The sequence below is a fragment of the Trifolium pratense genome, linkage group LG1 (assembly GCF_020283565.1).
Source record: "Trifolium pratense cultivar HEN17-A07 linkage group LG1, ARS_RC_1.1, whole genome shotgun sequence".
NCBI classification, from domain to species: Eukaryota; Viridiplantae; Streptophyta; class Magnoliopsida; order Fabales; family Fabaceae; genus Trifolium; species Trifolium pratense.
In genome coordinates, this window is record NC_060059.1 from 44,437,809 (window position 1) to 44,462,285 (window position 24,477).

General features: G+C 33.2%; 2 protein-coding genes across 5 annotated transcripts; both read right to left on the bottom strand.

The window, feature by feature from the left end:
* Positions 1-1,040: 1,040 nt before the first annotated feature.
* Positions 1,041-8,737, bottom strand: LOC123903038 (uveal autoantigen with coiled-coil domains and ankyrin repeats protein). 3 transcript variants are annotated; one of them, XM_045952897.1, is made up of 18 exons: positions 8,404-8,737; positions 7,729-7,938; positions 7,425-7,520; positions 7,081-7,133; positions 6,695-6,791; positions 6,433-6,506; positions 6,038-6,143; positions 5,570-5,680; positions 4,807-4,883; positions 4,206-4,272; positions 4,054-4,119; positions 3,840-3,947; positions 3,610-3,740; positions 3,418-3,484; positions 2,372-2,436; positions 2,210-2,303; positions 2,011-2,081; positions 1,041-1,579 (listed from the first exon to the last, which is right to left on the bottom strand). In XM_045952897.1, exons 1-18 carry the CDS (start codon positions 8,554-8,556, stop codon positions 1,282-1,284), a joined length of 1,944 nt encoding a protein of 647 aa, XP_045808853.1. In that variant the 5' UTR covers positions 8,557-8,737; the 3' UTR covers positions 1,041-1,281. The 3 variants fall into 3 exon arrangements, 2 of the variants coding, with proteins under 2 accessions (XP_045808853.1, XP_045808854.1); XM_045952898.1 differs by lacking the exon at positions 8,404-8,737 and having other exon boundaries at positions 7,425-7,507; positions 7,729-7,862; XR_006807796.1 differs by lacking the exon at positions 1,041-1,579 and having other exon boundaries at positions 2,210-2,289.
* Positions 8,738-11,401: 2,664 nt separating this feature from the next.
* Positions 11,402-18,145, bottom strand: LOC123902281 (phosphatidate phosphatase PAH1-like). 2 transcript variants are annotated; one of them, XR_006807543.1, is made up of 12 exons: positions 17,542-18,078; positions 15,720-17,366; positions 15,038-15,618; positions 14,873-14,946; positions 14,613-14,697; positions 13,716-13,802; positions 13,570-13,642; positions 12,757-12,800; positions 12,546-12,674; positions 12,363-12,461; positions 12,070-12,275; positions 11,402-11,899 (listed from the first exon to the last, which is right to left on the bottom strand). XR_006807543.1 is itself a non-coding variant. In XM_045952030.1 (11 exons), exons 2-11 carry the CDS (start codon positions 17,206-17,208, stop codon positions 12,222-12,224), a joined length of 2,715 nt encoding a protein of 904 aa, XP_045807986.1. In that variant the 5' UTR covers positions 17,209-17,366; positions 17,542-18,145; the 3' UTR covers positions 11,402-12,221. The 2 variants fall into 2 exon arrangements, 1 of the variants encoding a protein (XP_045807986.1); XM_045952030.1 differs by having other exon boundaries at positions 11,402-12,275; positions 17,542-18,145.
* Between the last annotated feature and the right edge of the window lie 6,332 nt (positions 18,146-24,477).

Genomic DNA, 24,477 nt, shown 5'->3' on the forward strand with positions numbered 1-24,477 from the left:
TTGTAAAAATTCGTAATATATGTCTTTAGTCAAAATATATACATTATTTTTTAGCCCCTACCAATAAAAATTTCTGTATCCGCCACAGATGAGCACAATTGATTAATTTTGATTAAATTTGAGTATAAATTAATCAATTGAGTTATCAATGATTTTAATCGGTTTAAGCAAGTTACCGATAAACTAGTTGAGAACTAGTTTGGAACTTTCGTCTAGTAGTTGGTGTTCAATATTGAGGTTTTCTCAACAAAACAAGCACACAGGTATTTTATCGAACACTTGTTGTGCGTGTGTTTCAACAACAATGAACACTAACAAATCAAGTAAAAATTCCAAAGCAATTATCACAACAATAGACGAAAGCGATAAAGAAATTTTACGTCAAACCGTGATTAGGGAGTGCTCGGATTTCTTTGTCCTCGCTTCTGTCCGGTACATCTCCCTCCAATTCCCAAAAAGAGGAATTGAGATTTTTTTTTTTATTTTTGTTGAATGAATTGAGATTTTTTTTTTATGAAACACAGTTTATAGTTTATGGTTACAAATTTATTTATTTTTTTACATTTTTTTAAACAAAATATGGACTTTAACATGATACATAGACATAATGTCATAATATTGACATTAAAATGTCAAAATTTTGTTCATTAGGGACTAAAAACAAAAGAAATTTTTTTTTGTAGGGATGAAAACAAGTGATTTTATTTTATAGGGACGCAAATCAAAACTCGCTATAAAAGTAAGGACTAAAAACATATTTTACCCAAAAAAAAGTATTATTTTTTGTGGAAAATAGAATAACAAATGATTTAAAACAAATAATATTTTGTCAAAAAAAAAAAATGATGAGACTGAGGGATAATAAGGTTATTTCATGTAGTAGCAATCTATAAACTACATTTATGAGATTTTACCCCATAATGCATAGTTGAAAATAGAGTTGCATATTAATGTCAGCACTTTCTAGTTTATGATAAGAAGAAATTTTCTTTTAGACAAAAGTTGTTTAACAAACAAGACTTTTTATCCAGAAAGTTACATGTTTGAACATCTATCTATATTTCATCATTATTGATTGAATGCCTTAATAATGATACAATTACAACTACTTTCAGAAACAACCCAGTTAAGGATATGTTGTCTGATATCTGAGTTACACATTGATACTTAGTCACAATCATTTCAAATACACAGAACCTTTTTTTCACTCTTTTTACAACATGAGTAATGTTGGTCCTTTTCTATGTAGGTCAGGTCAAGCGTTAATTCATGGTATCTTTATCAATCGAATTCCCATTCACTTATCTCTTCTGCTGAGTCATCGTCACTTGATTTATCGAGTTCTACTAGCGAAAACGTTTTCATTGTAATTGATGGATTGTTTTTCTTTTTATCTTGCTTGCTTTTATCAGGCAACATTTCTGTAGAGGGTGGAGTTGTTGAATGTATTTGATTTGAGGGTGTTTCTGACTTTTCAATTGGTGTCTCAATTTGTAACTTTGGTCTCTCAATTGATTCAAATTCTTCTCTTATTTTCTCAATTGCATGTAATAGTTCTGTCACCTTGTCCTTGTCTTTTCTGTATCAAAATTGTAAATGTATAAGGAAACAATGTGTTATAACATGAGAAAAAGAGACAATGATAAAGGGATAGGTTAAGAAAAAGTGCAAGAAAAACAACTCTAGAAACTTTCAAGTCACGAGAAGCACACATTCACGCAACCAAGAAATTTTAGATAATTGACTTCAAAATACATCTAAGAATATGAGCCGTCTTATCTTCATCCAATGTAAAATGACCCGGAAATATTTGAAGTCACGAGAAGCACACATTTACGCAATCAAGATATTTTAGTTGTTGGATAGAGATGAGACAACTCGTATCCTAATTTCATCAAATTAAATTCAGAATACAGTTTATAATGAGTTGTCTGATCTCATCAAACGATTGAGATAAACAAGTGCAGCAATATGTGCCTACCTAAAATCCAATAGCAAGACACAACATACCTGAAAATGCCTTCCTTTTGAATGTGAAATTGCTTGTTCATGGTGTCAACTATATTCAAAGTGGTTAAAATCTGACAAGTAGAAAATCAAACAATAATTTGTTTTGTATTATACCTCAAGTAAGATTACCTTGCATACATGAGAGCCAAGACATATTATAACTTTATACAAAGAGATAAAATATTATAAAGATACATACCTTGGATTCTATGTCCAAATAGTTTTCTTCAAGCTTTTGCCTTGGACTTACTACTCTCGAACCATCGTTATCTACTTCTACTGATATTTCTAACCTGATATAAATCAACAGTTGAAGGCATGGATTTCACACAATAAACAATTGAGAGGCAGAACACCATACCATGGGCTTGATCTTAAATTCTCCACAAGTGTTCTTATTTGAGTAACAGATGAACCAAGATTTTCCTAACATAAGAGTAAGCCAGTGATGTGAAGATATGAAAATTGCAATAAACAAGGCGAAAACCTGCTCGTTATAAAAACTTTGTAACGTTAATGAGTTCATATAACTAATTTTAGGCAAATTGTTCCCACTATAAATATTAAGTCCTTTATGTTTTTGTTTTCCCAACCACATAACCAAGAGCCATCAAATTCATGTGACCCAAACCACCACTAAGAATGTAGATGAACATTGCATTCTTCCCTTCATTTTTTGTTGTTTTTTTTATAAAAAAAATAAATAAATAAATAAAAATAGGCCACCAATCGTTAGTTCGTTCAGTGGTGATTGATGCTAAACTTGCTAGGGATCAAGACCACGGTTCGAACCCCGTAACTGCGATCGAGAGGGGGTTGAAACCACTTGATGCAAGTACTGACCCCCAAACCAGATTAAATTCATGGTTAAAAGCCAAAAAAAATTAAAAAATAAAATAAAATAGGCCACCCCGGCCATTGTTTTGACTGATGCTTTTCCTGGTTTTTTCATTTTCTTTTTAGGGTAAGGTGAAGTCCCCCTTGTAAATATTTTTTTCTTTTCTTTTTTTATATATCTTTATGCGTATAGGCAGTGTTGCGATGTCTTGTTTTCCCCGGCTTTCTAGTTGCTCGTGATTCGGTTAAAAAAAATATAACAAACAAATTAAAAAATAATTTCAATTTTTTTATTAAAAGCCTAGTTGGACAGTCCAAATCAGCTCAATAACATCGACATCGACATCATCATTGTAATGGTCACGCCACAATTCTTTTCTTTTGTTTTTTTTTAACAGAAATTCATAAAAAGCCCAACGTCATTAGCATTACTAAAGTTAAATGACTTACTTGGAATAGAAAGAAAATGAAATAAAAAACCATTTCATTACTGTTAAATACGATAAAGGACCATGAGAGTATTTTACCTAAAAACATAAAGACATATATCTAGTTAGGATGATTTATTACCTTATAAGAAGACATAAGATGGACAGCCAAATTCACAAAATGATCTCCATATCTCTCTAGTTCAGCACTTCAGATGTAATAAGAAAAATAGATAATTGACAATTGAAAATAAGCACTTAAGACACAAAGGAACTATCATGTCATATACTGAACATATTTGATTGCATACTGGTATTAATCTAAATGACATACTTGACCTGGTCTGCATTTTTCTTTTTAAGGGAAGTTTGAAACACCCATGTGTGCTGAAGAAAATTGATCCAAGTATTAACAACATTGGCTTCACTTGTATAAGAAGCAATGGCACGTTCCATCTCGTCTTCCTAACATATAAAAACTTCATAACAAATTATGACAAATGATAAAATGACATTGTCGTATTATGAACTTCCTAACAATGCTCACGAATTAAACTTTTGTACCTTTGTTTTCAAATGTACAATAATTTCATTACTTGCATCATCAAATTGTTCTTTTTCTTCTTTTGCATTGCGGAGGCGTGTGCGAGCAGATGTCAACAACATGTTCACCTACAAATAATATCTTAGTCACATAAATTTAAAAGGGCATAGTTCTTAAATTCAAATATTTTTAGCATTGTAACTCGAGCAATCAAGAAGAGGTAGAATAGAAAACCTTTTTCAATTTGTTTTCGAGCTCACTTTTCTGATTCTCGAGTTCTTCAATCTCCCCTCCCAATTCCTGAAAAATACTTAGGCATGTGACTTGAAATTAAATAGTATCTACAATATAAGATTAAACAATATGTTGTTTTAAGGAAAATGTACCTTCTCAATTTGGCTAACCTCGTTGGACTTTGTTACCCGAAAATTAAGTGCTTCTTCTTTCTGAGATCTGCTTGAGAATAAAAACAAGAATAAATTTTCTGTAAGGAAAATAATGAAAAATTCGGTCATTTTCAACATTTTCATGTTTTTTGTACCAACTTTTAACTAACTAAAGATCAAATGAGATGCCTCAAGTGTCAAAGCTTAATCGAGTTACAAAAATTATATATATCTGGCTACAAAAATTTGTTTACTTATAGTATAGTTAGTAAATTCGCAGAATATGAAGGCCTTGCACATACAAGAAAGAAACTATTTTTATGTTATCTCTAACCTTAGGCTCCATTTATTTTAAATTGCTAACAAGGAGTTGAAAGACTCGTGTAGTGAACAATTGTGATAGATAGATGGAAGACAAGCTACACAAAATGCATTTTCAGAAACTATGAAAACAGTGTTTTGGCATTTACAAAATTTCTGAAAATGCCCGATCTATGTTATATTATGTTTATTTAGTTGAATTGATAAAGAAAACATAAAATAGATAAAATAAACGGGCCCTTAAGAACCTCAAAAAAGTAATAATAACTATTTCTGGCACCTATGCTCCGAAATGCGAGTCTGAGCTTTTGTGGTAGAATTAGCAAGAGATTCAGATAATACTTTCAATTTATCAACCTGGAAATGATTTAATGACACACAGTCAGCCACAAAAAGTGTAACATCAAGAGCAAAAAATTGAGCATCATTGTACTGCGAATAAAAAGATTATGCCTTGTTGCAAAAGCAGTTGAGCGAGTATTCAAAATACAATATGGAATGAAGGACACACAAGTGCATTCAGGGACGGAACTAGGTGCATTTGATTAGGGGCAGCCGCCACCCCTGTTAGTCAAAATGTTATGAATATGCATACTTGAATTACATACTCGCCCCCCTAAAATGTGAGACACTTGTGTTGATTGTTATTAGATTTAGAAAAAAAGCATGATATTGAATTTTATTTCAACACCACTCATTGCACTCCAGCATACACTACTAATCCAACTCTTGTAATTTTCCATTCATTCAATAGACATTCACCATATGGCTTCAAACCAAGCAAAAACTCATAGATGAGTTAAATTTTTGCCACCCTTAATAAGTTTTTCTGGTTCCGTCCCTGAGTGCATTCAAACTTTAAGACTCTAAAAATTGATTGCAAAAAATTGGTAAAAATGAAATTTACGTGTAAGTATTAATAATACAATATGGAATGAAGGACACAATATCAATTTTGAATACTTTTTATGCTCTTTTCAGTGAATCTTTAGAACTGTAATGAAATATGATGCTTCAATAGTAAAAGAGATAAGAAAAATGACCTTTTCAGCATGATGTTCTGGGGAATCAGCAGAGTTATAGTATTTCTTTTTGAGTAAGAGCTCCTCCAACTTAGAACACATTTGAATATTTTTCATAGCTTCATCAAAAGCCTGAAAATAAACCAAAATGCTTGAATTCAACTAAGGCTTAAATTTACATATAGATACATGATTTCACAATCATAATCCATTATGTATGTCAAACAAAAATCTTATAACCCCAAATAAGATGCTAATGTGTATTTATAAAAATCAAAGGTACTAAACTGAAAAACAACACGAGCAGTTCGCGAGGTAGGGCCGGCCCAAGCCAAACATATTTTTCAGCCTAAAGCTAGTTACAATTGCACCAACAAATGTTGAAAGTTTAATTAATACTAATAATAAATGAAGTTTCATATCACCTTCCCATTAAGGCATCGCTAGAATATAAAAGTAATTAGGAGGATATACGAAATCAAAGCTCACCTCTATTGCAACAGAAGTTGTCTCTTTAGGTGATTTTCTTTCATCGGAATTTGATGCCTTCATCTTCTCAATTTTTTGTTTCAAGTCGCGGACTTCAACTTCTATTCTGAGAGTGCATCACATACAAGAGGAGAAAATAATAATAAAATTTACTCGTGAATCTTAACAACGGTTCGAAGCATTATAGGTCAAGAATAATAATAATATCATCTTATGTATTACGTACAACATGATTTAGTTGAGAAAAGTTAAAGAAATCAATATTTCACTAGAATACTAATAAGAAGTGATGGTCCAATTGATCAAACATGTATAGAGCATGCAGATATCTTCTGAGGAATAAAAGCAAATATCGAGGTCAAAGAGGAATCAATAAAGATACGTTTTGCAACAACCTCATGAGATCAGCATTTATTTTTAGCCCTGAAATTGAAGCTTGAACATATTGAAGCAATTCTTGTCGTTTCGCCTGTTTTTGAAAGAATAAGGTGGAAAGAAATAAGATATGTAGGTATAAATGCATATAACTTCAGTAACATTATTCAAAAATGTGTAATGAGTATGCATATATGTTCATCACAAATCTTAATATAATGTGTCCTTATATTAACCATAAACAAATAAATCTATAAAAAAAAATTATATCAAAATCCTTACCAGTACTTCATCTTCATATCCAGAAAATGCTTTTGCCAATTTCTGTACACTGGATAGCAAAGCAGTCTGTTCTTCCTTCCCCCCTTTAATGCAGAGCCTGTAAAACCATACCGAACACAAAGCAGATTGTTATGAACCGAGTTTAGGCCTTAGACCAATAAATGGGCCAAATAGAGAATTGGTTGCAAACTGCTTATGCAAGTTAATCATGATGTTTCAATTCAATAATACAATTTGTTTCTTTCTTTAAATCCGGGTTCCGATCACAGATGTTTAAGCAAGTTAATCATGATATGTAAACTAATATCTATTTTCAACCAATATTTGGTTGCAGAATATCAGTCTACCAACCAAAAAAAAAAGATAAAAAAGACAGACGAATTTACCCATATATCTCGGAAATTAGTGAAACTTCTTCCTCATTTGGGGCTTCAAGAATCTGAGTCACACAAAAGAGTTAACCTGCGGTTAAGTTCCATAAATCAGCAAATATAAAACTTAACCATTGAAAATGAACATTCTATGTCGGATTCTTGTTACTTCTCTACATTTATGCTTTGATTTTTAAACACATGTCATTGCTGATAAACTATATTTATGAATCATGATTCACAAAACTAACTCATTGATGTATGAAAATTGGCATCAAATTCATCCAATTGACAAATACTAATCTAAACATTTCGAACTGCTGCAATTATCAGTAGCAATATTGCATTAACTAACTCACCATTGACAACGTTATGCCTTCAAGTGCTTGACTGTGAAGAAAGACATCTTGAAAATTCTTCGGTTCACCCTCCATACCAGGGTCTACATAGTAAATCTGTCCATAGTTATATACTATGAGAATAAATAAATTACTAACAAAGTTACAAAAATAGTTTCTAGTGAAAAAGACAGTTTACTGCATAGAATTGAGCTAGCTTAGAATATAATCATATAATAACTGAAGCCAAAACTGGAGGAGGAAAAATTAAATAACACAAACAAAACAACAACAATAACAATAGTGATGAGTTTAATTAACAAACCATAGTAGGTGAATCCTTAAAATCATCCGAAACAAAATGATCTTCTGGATCTTTTATGTCAGTGGTGCATGTGGCATAAAGTCTCTCAACTTCTTTGAGAGCAACCAACCACCTTCTAAGCAACTGAACTCTCTCTATCCCTCTACATGAAACTGAAACTTCTTCTAACCGTTTCACAGTATGTCTAAAACTTTGCATATTCCGTGACACCTATTCATTGATTCATCAATAATTAATTCATTTGTTAGTGGGTCTTTGGGTCAGATACCGAATCATAAAAAAAAAAAAAAAAAAAAAATTCAGACATTTTCACGCCAAATAATATAATTTATGAACTTCAAATCCTAATTTGTGTTTACTTTTAACAATCTTTCAACCGTGTATTAGTGTTTATGGAATAAACTAAGACTATGCAATGGTGGATAAATAATGTAGTTAGATAGTAATTTCATTTGATATAGTTTCTGAAATTTCAAAATGATTTCATGCCACAACAACCGCAATTTAAAACCTTGGGACAAACAACACTTGATAAGAATTTGAAAATTTGAAGAAATTAAATGTTCCATGCATTCAATAAATCCATTTTCTCTCTTGTTGGATGTTCATAGGTTTGGCAACATTTTTTAACTTAGAATTAAAAATGGAAAATTTAGTAAAAGGGATATTACATACAATGCGGTCCTGAATGATTTTGGCGCCACCGGCAACGGCATTGCTTGCATGGAGAACGACAGAGTCGGCATAATTGCGAACAGTGCGGCTGAGATTGGTCTGGCCACCTACTTCGACGGCTCTGTTGACCGCCGATCTTACCCACGACGACATTGTGTTACCCTGTTTGTATTTGTATATATGTAAATGTTAATTGTAGATGAGCATGCATGTGTATGTTTGTTAAGGAAAAGAAAAGAATGAGTTTGTGAGGAGAAAGAAAAAAAGAAAGAAAGGAAGAAGAAGTCAAGCGAGATGTTCAGATCAAACGTTATGTTGCTGGCATCAATTTCGATTCATTAGCCTTCACTTTCGCTTTTTTTTTTCTTTCTTTCAAATAATAATAATATTAATTTCACTTATGCTTTATGTTTATTCAAATAATAATTTCACTTTTTATTTTATTCTTTCTTGACTTATTTTCCATCATTTATTTAAAATTTTAATTGAGTCAAAAAAAGTAATTTTGTGCCACTCATTTTCCTTTTCATTTCTCAATTATTATTATTATTTTTTTTTAGCTTTTCCATACTTAATTTGAGTTACTTTATTTTTATAATTTAATTAATAAATGAAAGGTAAATAATTAATCCACCTAGAATCTTTATCATCACATCGTATTTCATGTTATTTAAAAAAAAAAAAAACTTTTGATAATGTTTAAAAAAAAAAAAAAGGAGGACCAATTTTATGAGTGACTGAAAATAAGGAAACTAAAATCGTAATTAAGCCTACAAATAATCTATACATGTAAGATAAAGAAGTTAAGATCCTTTCCATTTTTTGTCTCCTCTATTTTTTTTATTACTAAAGTTTTAAAAATATAAATACAATAATGTGACATTTAGTGGGTCGAGTTACTCCTTCATCCCTAATTATTAAGACCTTTACAAAAAAAGTTTATCCCTAAATATAAGACCATCTACAAATTTCACAAAGGGTAATTTAATAATAATCACACACTTTTAAGACAATATTATTACTACAACAAATTTTCTTAATATCCGTAACTTTTGTCAAAGGTTCATATAATAAGGGACGAATAGAGTATTTAATTTAAGGAAAATGCTAACGAGTCCTCCGGTCACTTTTTAAGCATTTCATTTAAAGAAATTATTTATTCAAAAAGTTAAACATTTCAATTTTCAATGTATTGACTTCACATATTTTCGTAAAAGTTTCATAAAAACTTATTATGTAAGATTCTTAAAAAAGTGTCTCTAGGACACTCTTTAGCAAGACCCTTAATTTAGTGTTGTGTATATATTCTAAAAAATCTCAAAACTATAGTAATAGAGAGAGAATTGAGAGATTAAATGAGAGAATCCCAAACCTTCTCTGTTTCTCAAAACAATAGAGGACTCCACTTATGTCAGAGTAAAACACGTAAGGAATTCAGTGGGCCCGCATAGTTTGGAATCCTCTCTATTTTATGAAGCACTTATACTCCAAAAATGGCGAAGTATCGTATCCGATACTTGTTCGATACCGATACTCGTTCGATACGCCCAATACTCGTATCGGAAAGTATCGGGCAATTTATATTATTTTTTAAATAAAAAAATTATCGATACGTTTCGGATACTTCTCCGATATGCGTATCAGAGAAGTATCGAACAATTAATGTTCTTTGATGGTAGAAATGGACCAAGAGACCGATACTATATGTGTTTCTTCTTAAATAGTGAATGTTGGAGTATGATGTTCTTTATGGATTGTCAACTATGTATTTTTTGGGTGGTACCGATGATGTTTTTTTGGATGGTACTAATTATGTTCTTTTGTGTAGTACTTACTTAACTTAAAATATGTAATTGTCACTTATTTGCTCAGTTTGAGTAATTTCAATGTTAATTTATTATCATTGTCGATTTTAGTTATGTTTATATTTGTATATTTAATTTTAAATTTAATTTTAAAATAACGTATCGCAGCCGTATCGTATCGGGAATTTTGAAAATTTTCATGTATCGCCGTATCGGTATCGTGTCACGTATCGGTGCTTCAGTATTTTCTAAAAGAACTAGCAACTTGGAGTATTATAATTTTTTTTTGCCATGATGGAGTATTATAATTTTGAAGTAAATTAAAAATATAAATGCACATATTTATAGAATTTGAGACATTAACTAGACATTTATACACACTAAATCAGACTTATCAACAATGTTGCATCTTAACCAAAAGATTAGGCTCAAGTGGTTAACGAGCTCTCTCTAGGACGAATTATTCGGGAGAATCCGAGTTCGATTCCTGGTAGAAATAATTATTGGTCAGACTTTACTTATCTTGCAGCCAAACTAATTATAAAAAAAAAATAAAAAAAATCTTGCAGCCAAACTCTGAATTATCAGAACCCCTGATACTAGAGGGTTATAAAATAAAGTGTTGCATCATCAAGGTCTATTAGAACTTCTCCCATAGTCCAATTCCACTTCCACTACAATCTTCCGTTCTCCTTCAAGTAATTTGTCTATCCCTTGGATACAAGATTCATGACAAATAGCAAGTCATATCGCCTATTCTCTATTTTCAGTCATTTTATGCAAACCACTAAACCTATTCTCATTAGCCTTCCAAATGGCCAAACAACTTCTGCATCATACCTTTTTTTCTCTACTGAGTTTCTTATTCTTAATAATGTGTTGTACATCCCAAAATTTTCATCAACAATTAACTTCTACTCTACCCTTTTTAGGACTTCCTAGAAGTTATAGTGGTACCATAGTCAAGTGAACCTTGTAGAGGTGTGTACATTGATATGAAACTCCTGATTTAAATCTGTGCAATTGATATAACTTAGCTATATATGTCATTTGTTTAGTTTTCAAATTAAGCATATGTTCATTCAATTGCTGATCACAAACAGTAAAAATAAACAATAAACCATAGTCATTCAATTTCTTATTGATCAAGAAAAATGACCGAGCAACTCAATTTTCAAAACAAACCAGCAGAATCACGAGAAAAATGTAAAATAGAAGTCAAACAAATTATTCTGCTAATTGAGTAATCCATTCTGATATTACACTGCCTAGGGTGGCATATTTTCTGTACAATTGAAGCCATTGTATAATGAGTAAACCTACACAACTTTTGTTTCCTCGGCTTTCATGTAGCATCCTCGTCTAGTTGTTTACTCCAATAGAGACAAATATGGATTTCTTTTCTTTTTATGCATTGGACAAACCAAGGGCCACAATGTAATGTTCTGTTTTCACTTCATTTCATGATTTCAAATATTTGTACAAGTAACAACAAAAACACTACATAAAATTCTTCAAAACAAAAGACAACGTCAAAATTATGTCACACACTTACGTACTTGTAAGTGAAAACAGAAAATGCTACCCAACACACCCTACAAACTCTAATACTTGGGCTCCACATCCACCGACCCAGAATTAGAATTAGAGAGAAAGACAGTTGCTTTGATAATCATGTGTGTCATTATTTCCTGATAACCCAATGAAAAATATACAAGAGGTTGCAGTTATGATGTAAGCCAAATGTTATGTTATACAACTCCGTTGATGAGTAGAAATAAATCAAGATTTAATGCAGATCAAAAAAGAAGGAAAACAAGGGCATTGCCAACACAATGAAATATGTTCTTGGAGAACTTACATGCCCAATCATCAATGACTTCCCGGATAGAAGGTACTCTCCACTCAGTTAACCGATAAATTAGCGGATTGTCTGGCTTTTTGGTTGACATGCTGAATAGTTTCGTATCAACAGATCCTTGTCAAAGGGAAGTAAATAACTTAACCCATAAATTAGTCGATATCTGGCAGTGGCATTCTCCAATAGTTCCATGCGTTGTAGTCCTCCTGAAATGTTCAGATATTAAAATTCAAAATAATCCGGGGTTGTTAAAACCTGACGTTAAAATTGGGGGTTTTGAGATGATTTGTCACCTGCTCGACTAAAGAAGTAGGTGGAAACATGTCATTGACGAGGGTATGTAATGATGTATACGACTTTGCACCAATACGTTGACTAATAGCTACTTCGCCCTGTTAATTTTCACAACATTTAGTTGGTGTCGGAAGAACTAAAAAAAATCCCGATCATTTGAAATATTAATCAAGAAAGCACACCTTTGGGTTAATAATGAATATTTTGCCCTTTGGGATTCCAATTTTCCTGTAACTAAGTTCATCTGTGTCTCTATTGCCAAAACCCGCATAGAATGGATTATAATCAGAAGGGAAAAGTCTTTTGATATCCTACAAAAAAAAAATGGTAAGAAAACGACTTGTAAATGCATTTCAGAGCAATACAATGACATGGTTGTGTTCCGGAAGTTACCTCTAGACAAGCAATCTTGAACTCATGAGGTGCTCTTCTTATCACTTTCATCCAAACGGGGGCCAAACACACAAAATGACAAGTCAGAGACTTAAAAAAACCACAAATATAGTGCATGGTTATAATATTTCTGTTGTTTAAATATAAAAAGAACTGATTAAAATGAGCATCAGTACAAACCGCATACAGAATTTTTTTTTAGCTTCATGAGTTAACAAAAATGAATAACGGGTTATCAATAATGCATTGCCAAAGAAATAATGTTGAGATTATGAATTTGTGTCACACATTCAATAGATGGCACTAGGTCTCTAAATAAGCAGTCATCTCATTTGATCATAGTGTTTAATAATGAAGTGACTAAATATTGTAGAGTTTAGAATCCTTAAAATATTCTGGATTTTTATTTAATATCATGCATTTATTCATATTTTGCAATTATGACTATATTGTGTTTTTCTCGACCCTTCTAATTTTTTATTTTTTTTTTCACCACCAATATCCGGCCCACTGGACCGCCTAACCTGGTTCGGGGGTCAGTTCTGGCATCAAGTGGTTTCAGCCCCCTCTCGATCGCAGTTGTGGGGGATCGAACTGTGGCCCTCCCTACCAAGTTCAGCGCCAATCACCGACTAGACCAACTAACGTTTGGTTCTCGACCCTTTATTTTGAACTGAGGAAAGAACTATAAATTTACGTGATATTACCAGTAGTATGCAAGTCTATCATCATAGTTAACAAATGATTACAACATTACACAAAGTACATAGAATCCAATAAACTTCAATTAATCTCAGTTTAAAAGTGCCTCACCTTCTCGGAAAAGTGAAGGAAATAATCCATCAGGTGAAATAACAACAGGTCCATTAGGTAAGGTTTTTCCATCCTGCAAATATATAAAGGTTTTAATATTGGAAAGAAGTTGTCAATTACCACAAAAGACGCGGTTGTTTCAATACCTGTTTCAGGTTAAGTAGGAAATTCCTGGTTAGATATGCCTGGACAATTGCACGGGCACTTAGAAACAGTAGCTGGTATCCGTTTTCCTGACATATTCATATTAGGTATTAAACATTAATCTTTTAGAGAGAAACTACCATTATTCTCAAAGGTTTTAGTTTTGAATTTTGAAAGAGAATAAAGGTTTGAAGATAACCATTTATTTATAATTTCATTCTAACAAAAATAAATGTTCAGAAACATAAGGAACAAACAGAAAGAAGAAAGCAGAAATTAAATTAGACACTTTCACAGTACAATATGTTTCCATTGACATAATCGTATAGTTGGCCTTAAAAATCCTACTCGATATAAATGAATACAGTAGAAACTCTTTAAATTAATAATGTCAGGACCGGAGAAACTTATTAATTTAGAGAATTATTAATTTATCGATAAATTAATAATTATTAATTTAAAGAGTTTTTAAGTAATTATACTGTACATGCCAAACAAGAAGGCAAATTAGTTTATGCCTCTTAGAATTACGTTGCAGCGAACCTTGGGACTCAACGTAAATTAGTAACTGCTGCGTTCATATGCATTGGAAATCAATAATGACTTTTGAAGTACAGTAAATGTAAACAAGAGGAACAAATGTGTTCAATATTTTTTTTTTCAGTTTCTATGAATTATTAATTTATGATTTTCTTGGGACCGAAAATTATAAAGGGATCTCCCGAAAAATTATTATCTTATTATTTTATCGAGTTTTTCAATTGTTTACATTGGCCCAAGTCGGGACCGGACAAATTTATTATTTTAGAGAGTTTATTAATTTACCGAGTATTAATTTAAAGAGTTTCTACTGTAAGTTAAATCTGCATAAATAAATTATTAAAAAAAAAAATACATACCTTAATGGCAGAGAAAAGCCTTGCCACCCCAGATTGTGTCCAATCTTTGCCAACTAAAGGCATGAACTGTCCCAAAACATCAGACCTAAACGAAGGGAAAACAGAATTTGATTATTATTCTAAAAACTGTTTTGAGTACTTTTCTCAAAACCTTGCAATAATAGCTTAAAAAACTGAAGGTGTATCATAAAATCACTTTTATTTTAAGCTTCAGACAAATGGACCATTTGTAGCCTAAGAAGCGCTATCTGTAGCCTTACTTTGTAATAGTTCCATCAACATCAGAAATTACGATTCTAGCATTCCACTTCCATAAGTATATATGAGCATCAACCTGTAGTGTAATTGAAATATCTCTCTTAGTAAGCAAAACTCAATTACTGTATTTATATGAGAACTTAAACAGTCAATGAATGTCACAAAACCTGCTGTGTTCCTAGAACCCTTGTTGAGAAACTGAAGGTTACTGTATTTTGACCATCTTTAAGATTCAAGGATGCTATCTGTTCATTGGTTGGAACATTTGTCCTTACAAATTGCTTATGAGGAGATCCCTGATTACTCAATGATGGAGTTGGTTCTAAAAGAGTCCCAGACTCGGAATCTAGAAAAACATCTTCATTTGATGCGTCGCTATAACTGTGTTCAAGTGTCTTGACCCTTCGAAATGGATTAGGCCAAAGTCTCCATCTCCGTCCAGACGAGGGTGATTGTTGATCATCCTCCCTGGACTTCAATGCATCATCTTGTTCCACCGGAAATGCATTTTTCGACTCGACAGGTAAAATCGAACCAAATGCAGCTGCACCGAGAACAAGAGGAGCAGCCTTTTCCCACGTTAAGTACATCTCTTTAAACTTGATAACGAGATTTTGATTTTTAATTATTGACGGTGCAGAATTTGCAAAATCCTCTGCTGATATTCGATGTTCTTCAAACACTCCAGCAGCAGCTACCAAGCCCATACCTGCCTTAAGTTCATGACCACAAAGGGAGATCTCAAATCCTGAAAATTATAATATGAATGAAAAGTAAATATATACATGCTATTATCAGACAAGTAATTATTGAATCTAAGAGCAACAACTTTTGTATCACAGGGCTTACCCAGACCGGAATGGATTTGGTCACCTTTACTTGAAGTTTCGGTTTGAGGTTCCAAAACCTCATTTGCATTACTTGAAGTTTCAGTATGAGGTTCCAAAACCTCATTTGTATTACTTGAAGTTTCGGTATGAGGCTCCAAAACCTCACTTGCATTACTAACATCTTCAAGAGAAGTGGTTTGATGACTATCATCTACCCTGCCATTTGATACTGGCATGTCAACTTGTTCGCTACTCCGTTCAGTATCACCAGTAATAGAAGGGGAGTCGTATGCAGTTTCAGCTTCAACCTCTGTCGATGCATCTTTTTCAACCTCTTGAAGTCCTGATTCTGACTTTGGAGATTTATGGCAACCAGAAGAAGTAGGAGTACTTGTGGAGGATAACTCGTCGATGTTTGTAGATTGTACAGGAGAACTTGCATTAGATTCGTAAGATGAATTTTGAACCTCCAACAATGAACCTTGTAATTCAGGATTTCCAGCCAGCTGTGCAAGTTCCTGTAGCTCCAAACAGCTTTTGAAAACACACTCCTTCTTGATGCCAGATACAACCACACCTTCTGAATCAGTTTTCGTATGAAGATCTTCATGAATTTCGACCTCCATAGTTTCTTGTGGTTCACAAATACTTACCTCCTCTTCTTGACAAACTTTGAGTGGGATCATAGAGGTATTATCATCACCATTAGCGTCACACCGTCTAGGTTTGATATCAGTTGTTGAAACATCCAGCTGGCTAATATAATCAGCAGCCCAAGCATTTTCACCAGAACTAAACTCTCCATTGCCTTCACATATGTCAGTCTCTTCAGCCGGGCCGAGATGAAATTGAGGATTTCTTAACCGCACATTTTCATCGTTTTGCTCTGATTCTGAGATAGGAGCTGTCAAAATATGACCATCAACACTCACCAGGACCATCTCTGGGTGAGAACCCTGCGAGTCCGCGGGATTTTCTCCCTCTATATTTCCGTACGAATTAGACCTGTATTCTGGTAAATCAACTGAATCATCAAATGAATCTTGAAAATCATAATATCTCACTTCAGATTCTGTCCTTTGAATCCGAGGCACAACGGACAACTCAACTTCATCTTTCAACCGAAGCACCCCAGAATCTGAGATACTATGATCAAGTCTATGACCATTAGTTAAAAAACTAGTATCATTTTTGTTACTAGAATCTTGATCAAGATCAACCCCTTTATCCTCATCCACTTCCTTCACAAAATAAGCCTCCCCGGAATTATCAAGATACATATGGAAGTTGGACTCAACTCCATTAACACTTATTCTAACAACTTTTTCAGCACCTTTGAGAACACCTTGAAATTTACCAAACCTAACATACCAAGGTGTGCTTCTAAATGTACCATCTTGTTGTTGAACAACAATCACATCAACAGCACCACCAAAAGGGTGAAAAGGGGTAGCAACTGAGTACACACCTTGACTTATCAAACTTCCAACTTTCCCTACCACATTCATTTTTTTTTTTCTCACACCAAAATTTCTAATTAAAAAAAAAAAAAAAAAAAAAAAAAAAAACTTCAAATTTCAAGCTTTGCTTCCAATCAAGACAAACACAAATTATTCCTACAACCTGTGTTTCTTTCCGATGATTACTGTTCCTGATCAACAACAAACTGCATGGCAAACATGAACATGATTTATTTTGGTAAAATAAAAAAACATAATGACCGATTTAATATTAAAAAAATACAAAAAAATTATTTCTAACCAAAATGAAGAAGAATAAAAAAAAAATTAACAATCAAAAGTTGAAAATTGAAAATCACTAAAGAAAGAAGATGAACTTACACTTAACAGATTCAGAAAACAATCCGGATGATGGCGATTTCGATTTTTCCCACGTTTGTTTAAAACAATCTTTGTAACGAGGTAATTAAAATATTGTGCTATGAATGAATCATCCACCTTGGTGGTTATGAATTAAAATAATAATATGATGGAGGCTTGAATCAAAGTTTGAATTTTGTAGAGGATTTGGATACCAGAAAAAACCCCCCACAAACCCATCTCAGTCCCACGCATTAAATAGTTATTCCTATAAACTTCGATTACTCCGTTTTTTCGAAACTATTTTATGGATAATGTATCCTACATAGGACTTTTTGGTCTTTATGCTTTATTTTTCGGGTCTCAACTCAATTGAACAAATTGCGTCAAAAAAAAACTCAATTGAACAAATAAACGTGAACACCGACCACCTCCTGTGAATGTGAATGAACACAAGTGAAGATAATCATCATTAAAATATAATCAAATATTATTATTTTTTTTGGACACAATCATCAAATTTTATTGAATGACTATAATGTCCTGTAATGCTTAATTTATTCAATAAATATATTTTTTGTCATGATTTTGTTACAAGGTTTATTCCCTTTCTTTTTTTCTCGACAGAGGTTTATTCCTTTTCTCTTATTCCGAATATTATTTGTTTGTATTTTGTGGGTTGTTTTGTAATTTTTTATTTATAAAATTATGCACATGTGGAACACGTGAGATGCACTAAGAGTATTGTGTTTTTTATAAGGGAGGTGTATTGAATTGAGATTTTGAGAGACAATTTTAACAAAAAAAAATCTTAAAGATTTGAAAAGATTTTGTGGGATTATATTAATTTTGTGGGATTATATTGATTTTGTGAGATTTTGAAAGACTTTTTTGAAAAACTTTTTACAATCAGGATTCTTAACACATGATTGTAACGGATTTCTAACTCAGACTTTTCAGATTTCAAATGACTTTGTAGATTTTTATGATTTCAAAAAATTCAAAAAAATTTAAGAAAAAATAGTTTTAATGGTTCAAATTTGTTAAAAAACTACGGAGGATACAAAAATGAATGGTTCAGATTCTTGCTTCTTCTTATTTTATTTTTTTCCCTTTCTTCTCTTCCCTTTTACCGTTACTTCTACACGTTCCTTCATCTTTCTTTTCTCATCATTATCTTCTTTCAAAACCAGAGGATACAAAATTGCATGGTGGCTTTTAGAAATTGCATTGTTGAAGTTTATGGTATTTGTTTTATTTGTTTTTATTGTTTTGTTAATAAATCCTTCTAATTAGGAAGTGTTATCCTATTAAGTAGGACTTATCCCTTATGGACTGCTAGTAGATTTAGTCTTTTAAATGTTCCTTCTTTGTAGGATATTCAGTTTATGTTTGCAGTGTTTTTAGCCCACGTTGTGTGTGGCAGTTGTGGTGTAAGGCTAGTTAAAAGGCCATTTACTCTTCATTCAATAACACAAGAAAATCTCCCTTCATATTTTTTTTATTTTCTCTGATATTTAACATTTGGTATCAGAGCTTCGAAAGAGGCCTGATTACCTGAAGCGGCAGTCTTCTGTGAGCATTAACAATGGCGTCTGAAGGGAGCAGTAGCGGATTTGTGCAACCATCAATTCCAAAGCTTGATGGTCACTATGATCATTGGAGCATGTTGATGGAGAATTTCTTGAGATCAAAGGAATATTGGGGATTAATTGAAGAAGGAATTCCAGAAGTAAGGGATGAAGCAGCCTTGAATGAGGCACAATTAAAGGCAAGAAATGACTTGAAGCTGAAGGATCTAAAGGCAAAGAACTACCTGTATCAAGCAATTGATCGAGTTGTTCTTGAGACTATTCTTAAGAAGAATACTTCAAAAGACATATGGGACTCTTTAAAGAAGAAGTATCAAGGCACTAGTAGAGTTAAACGTGCTCAACTACAAGCTCTTCGCAAAGAGTTTGAAATTTTGCACATGAAGGCTGGAGAATCTGTTAATGAGTATTTTGCAAGGACGTTAACAATTGCAAACCGAATGAGGATACATGGAGAGAAGATGGAAGATGTGACGATTATTGAGAAGATTTTACGCTCGATGACATCAAAGTTCGACTATGTGGTGTGTTCAATAGAAGAATCTAATGACATCGACACTATGTCAGTAGATGAGTTACAAAGTTCGTTGTTAGTGCATGAACAACGCATGTCAAACCACATTGAGGAAGAGCAGGCTCTCAAAGTGACTCATATTGAGAATTCCTCAAGCAGATTCAGAGGTCGAGGCGGCTTTAGAGGACGAGGAAGGGGACGTGCTCGTGGCAGTTTTGACAAGTCATCCATTGAATGTTACAATTGTCACCAAAATGGTCATTTTCAATGGGAATGTCCTGGTAAAACAGAAGGAAAGGCCAACTTTGTTGAAACAGATGAGGAAGAAATATTATTGATGGCTTACATGGATAACAAGTAAGCTGTAAATGGAGAGATTTGGTACCTTGATTCCGGGTGCAGCAATCACATGACATGTAACAAAAATCTTTTCTGTGATTTAAATGAAAGCTTTCGACAAAATGTCAAGCTTGGCAATGACTCTAGCATGAGTGTTATGGGAAAGGGAAGTGTTAAACTGCTGATGAACAAGAAGATGCAGAATATAAATGATGTGTATTATGTACCAGAACTTAAAAGCAATCTGATCAGCTTGGGACAACTACAAGAAACAGGTTGTGCAATTTTAATCCAGAAAGGAAGCTGTCAAATTCATGATCCAAAAGAGGGACTAGTTGCTGAAGTTAAGATGTCTAGAAATCGAATGTTTCAACTAAAACCAGAATCTTTTGACAATCAAACATGTCTCAAAGCATCTATTTCGGATCCTTCATGGTTGTGGCACTACCGGTTTGGTCATTTAAACTTCAATGGACTTAGAGTGTTGCAGCAAAAAGAAATGGTGAAAGGTCTCCCTCAAATTGAAACTCCATCACATGTATGTGAAGAATGTCTGATTGCAAAACAACATAGAAACTCTTTTCCTCATGAGAGTACCTGGAGAGCTAGCCATGTTCTTCAACTTGTGCACTCAGACATATGTGGTCCAATGAATCCAACCTCCAACAGCAATAAAAGGTACTTCATAACTTTCACTGATGATTTTAGTAGAAAAACATGGGTTTATTTTCTAAAAGAAAAGTCTGAAGCCCTTGAAATGTTTAGGAAATTCAAAGCAAGAGTTGAGAAGGAGAAAAACCAACCTATTCAATGCCTTCGAACAGATCGTGGAGGAGAATACACGTCTACTGAATTTGTAAATTTGTGTGAGAGTAACGGAATCAAGAGGCAGTTGACTGCGGCATACACACCACATCAAAATGGTGTGTCCGAAAGAAGAAATATAACTATCATGAATATGGTGAGAAGTATGCTAACAAATAAGAATGTGCCGAAGACTTTTTGGCCAGAGGCAGTTAATTGGAGTGTTCATATTCTAAATCGATGTCCAACCTTTTCTGTGAAGAATATGACACCAGAGGAAGCGTGGTGTGGTCACAAACCAGCTGTTGATCATTTTCGAGTATTTGGGAGTATTGCTTATGTGCATGTTCCTGATCAAAAGAGGAAGAAACTTGATAATAAGGGAGAGAAATGTGTTTTACTTGGTGTGAGCGAAGAATCCAAGGCTTATCGTCTTTACAACCCTTTAACTAAGAAGATTTGTATTTCTAAAGATGTGGTGTTTGATGAAAACAATAGCTGGAATTGGGAAAACCTTGATAAAGAAAAATCAGTGGCTCTTGAACTAGAAGACCATGAAAGTGTAGAAGCAGAAAACGATGCACATGGTGTTCGGGAAGAATCAAATGAACTTGAATCTGATCATGGGAGTGAGACTGCTGAAACTTCACTACAAAATATGCAGCGTCCAAGAAGAAAACCAGGTTGGATGGATGATTACACAAGTGGTGAAGAGTTCTCAGAAGAAGAGACATTGGCTCACTTTGCCTTACTTGCTGGAAGTGATCCCATTGCATTTGATGAGGCAATTAAAAGCTCTAGATGGAGAAAGGCTATGGATGCAGAGATTGAAGCAATTGAAAAAAACAACACATGGGAGTTAGTGGAGCTGCCAAAAGGAGAAAAAGCAGTCGAAGTAAAATGGATTTACAAAACAAAGGTGAATGAAAAAGGAGAAATTGACAAGTTCAAGGCTCGTTTAGTGGCTAAAGGGTACACTCAAAAGTATGGAATTGATTATTCAGAAGTATTTGCACCAGTAGCAAGACATGACACAATAAGAATGGTTATTGCATTGGCTGCTCTAAATAACTGGACTGTTTTTCAGCTTGATGTCAAGTCTGCATTTTTACATGGAGAGCTCGTGGAACAAGTATTTGTTGAACAACCGCCTGGTTATGTAAAGAAGGAAAGCAAACATATGGTTTATAAGCTGAAAAGAGCTCTGTATGGACTCAAACAAGCTCCTCGAGCTTGGTACAGTCGAATTGATGCCTATTTCAGCCAAACTGGTTTTCACAAATGTCCATATGAGCATACACTATACATCAAAACTGGAGAAAAAGGTAATTTTTTGATTGTGTGCTTATATGTGGATGATTTGATATTTACTGGAAATGATGAATGTTTATTTAAAGAGTTTAAACAATCGATGATGAAAGAATTTGAGATGACAGATTTGGGAATGATGAAATATTTTCTTGGCATAGAAGTAGTTCAGTCTGCAGCAGGCATTTTTATTTGTCAAAAGAAATATGCTCAAGAGGTATTGGAAAGGTTTAAAATGGATGATTGCAATCCAGTTCAGATCCCCATAGTTCCTGGAACTAAACTTACTCGAGATGTTGAAGGAACGAAAATTGATAACACTTATTATAAGCAGATGGTTGGAAGTCTGATGTACATCACAGCCACTAGACCAGATTTAACGTATGCTGTCAGCCTTATTAGTAGGTATATGGAATCACCAACTGAACTTCATCATCAAGTAGTAAAAAAAATACTTCGCTACTTGAAAGGTACTGTCAACTATGGATTGTTCTATAAAAAGAGTGAAATAAATGAGCTAGTTGGCTTCAGTGACAGTGATTATGCTGGGGATTTGGATGATCGAAAAAGTACATATGGATACGTCTTTCTCTTAAGTGGAGCTGCAGTCTTATGGTCTTCAAAGAAACAACCTGTTGTCACTTTATCCACGACCGAAGCAGAATTTATAGCTGCAGCATCATGTGTTTGTCAAGGTATTTGGCTTAGAAGAATTTTGGAAGAGGTTAAACATACACAGCAAGGTCCACTTATGTTATTTTGTGATAACAGTTCAACTATTAAATTGTCAAAAAACCCAGTTTTACATGGAAGAAGCAAACACATTGATGTGAGATTTCATTTTCTTCGTGATCTCACCAAAGAGGAAGTTGTGAAACTGTGTTACTGCAGAAGTGATGAGCAAATTGCAGACATTTTTACAAAACCTTTGAAAGTTGATTCTTTCATGAAGTTGAGAGCATTACTTGGCATGTGTTCAATTGAAGAAATAAACTGATTGTTTAACATCCAGTTTAAGGGAGAGTGTTGAAGTTTATGGTATTTGTTTTATTTGTTTTTATTGTTTTGTTAATAAATCCTTCTAATTAGGAAGTGTTATCCTATTAAGTAGGACTTATCCCTTATGGACTGCTAGTAGATTTAGTCTTTTAAATGTTCCTTCTTTGTAGGATATTCAGTTTATGTTTGCAGTGTTTTTAGCCCACGTTGTGTGTGGCAGTTGTGGTGTAAGGCTAGTTAAAAGGCCATTTACTCTTCATTCAATAACACAAGAAAATTTCCCTTCATATTTTTTTTATTTTCTCTGATATTTAACATTGATCTCGGATCATTGTTTTCTAATCTGCGGAGGAAACAATAATTTGTTTAATACATACAATGTTGTTTAAATATAGGAAAGGGTTAACGATCCGAGGAAACAATTTTGAAACTTTGGAAAAATAGGAAAGGAAGAAATTGCATGGATCTCGTCATCATTTTCCTATTTTCAATCTTGCTTAGTGTGACGGTGGTTGGGTTATGAGAAGAAAAGGGGAAGGTAGAAAAAAAAACCCTAAAAAATAAAGAAATCAAAGATTAGGTGGGGGAATATATAAGAGATTATACAGATTGTAAAAAGAGATTATACAAGAATGAATTGTGAAAAGTTTGTGAGAGAAAGAATTTGGTACGCAGTAGTCGTGTGCTATTTGCTGGAAGAAGAAAAGTCCATCAAAATCTCAAGATTTGAGTGAGATTGTTAAATGATTGTTTTGTGTGCATTTTGAATTAAAAAGTCCATCAAAATCCATCTCAAAGAAGAATCCGTCCAAATCCATAGACTTTTAAATACCAATAAACATTTTAAAAGTAGTAATAAATCTCAATTGAATACCAACAGATTTTATTGTCCCGAAAAAAAAAAATTATTGTCTTAATTGAATACTACAAGATTTATTGAACTTTTGTAAAAGTCTTGATTGAATACCACAAGACTTTTTTATCATAAAAATGTCTTTTAAAATCCTTTGAAATCCTGATCCAATACACCCCCCTAAAAGTTAAGATAATAGCAGGTATCAAAGGAACTCTAGAAGTACTAATTCAGGCACATTTAAAGATCTTCGTCGTCTACTATGGTCTCATAATAATATATAATAGAAAAGAAAAAAAGTACAAGAGTAAAAGGAACTAGGGGACATAAAACATGACCTATGAAAGTGCGGGTCAATCCAAATGGACAATACAATTACAAACATTTAAATCAACACAAATGAAATCGACTTAATCGATATTAGCAAATCATCCTCAAGCAAGTGAGTGGCTGCAAGCACCTACCAAGATATGAAGATTGGCAATCGGCCGCCAACACAGACCGATTCACGTTCCAACAAACCCTTAGGGATAAATCACAGCAAGCAT

Bases quoted from the DNA above. Each gene is read 5' to 3' on its own strand.
- LOC123903038 (XM_045952897.1), bottom strand. From the start codon at position 8,556: ATGTCGTCGTGGGTAAGATCGGCGGTCAACAGAGCCGTCGAAGTAGGT. The intron at 7,939-8,403 runs GTATGTAATATC...ATCAATGAATAG, and splicing joins AAATCATTCAGGACCGCATT to GTGTCACGGAATATGCAAAG. The intron at 2,082-2,209 runs GTATGTATCTTT...TCTACTTGTCAG, and splicing joins ATTTGGACATAGAATCCAAG to ATTTTAACCACTTTGAATAT.
- LOC123902281 (XM_045952030.1), bottom strand. From the start codon at position 17,208: ATGAATGTGGTAGGGAAAGTTGGAAGTTTGATAAGTCAAGGTGTGTAC. The intron at 15,619-15,719 runs GTAAGCCCTGTG...TATAATTTTCAG, and splicing joins CCAAATCCATTCCGGTCTGG to GATTTGAGATCTCCCTTTGT. The intron at 12,675-12,756 runs GTAACTTCCGGA...TTTTTTTTGTAG, and splicing joins TCAAGATTGCTTGTCTAGAG to GATATCAAAAGACTTTTCCC.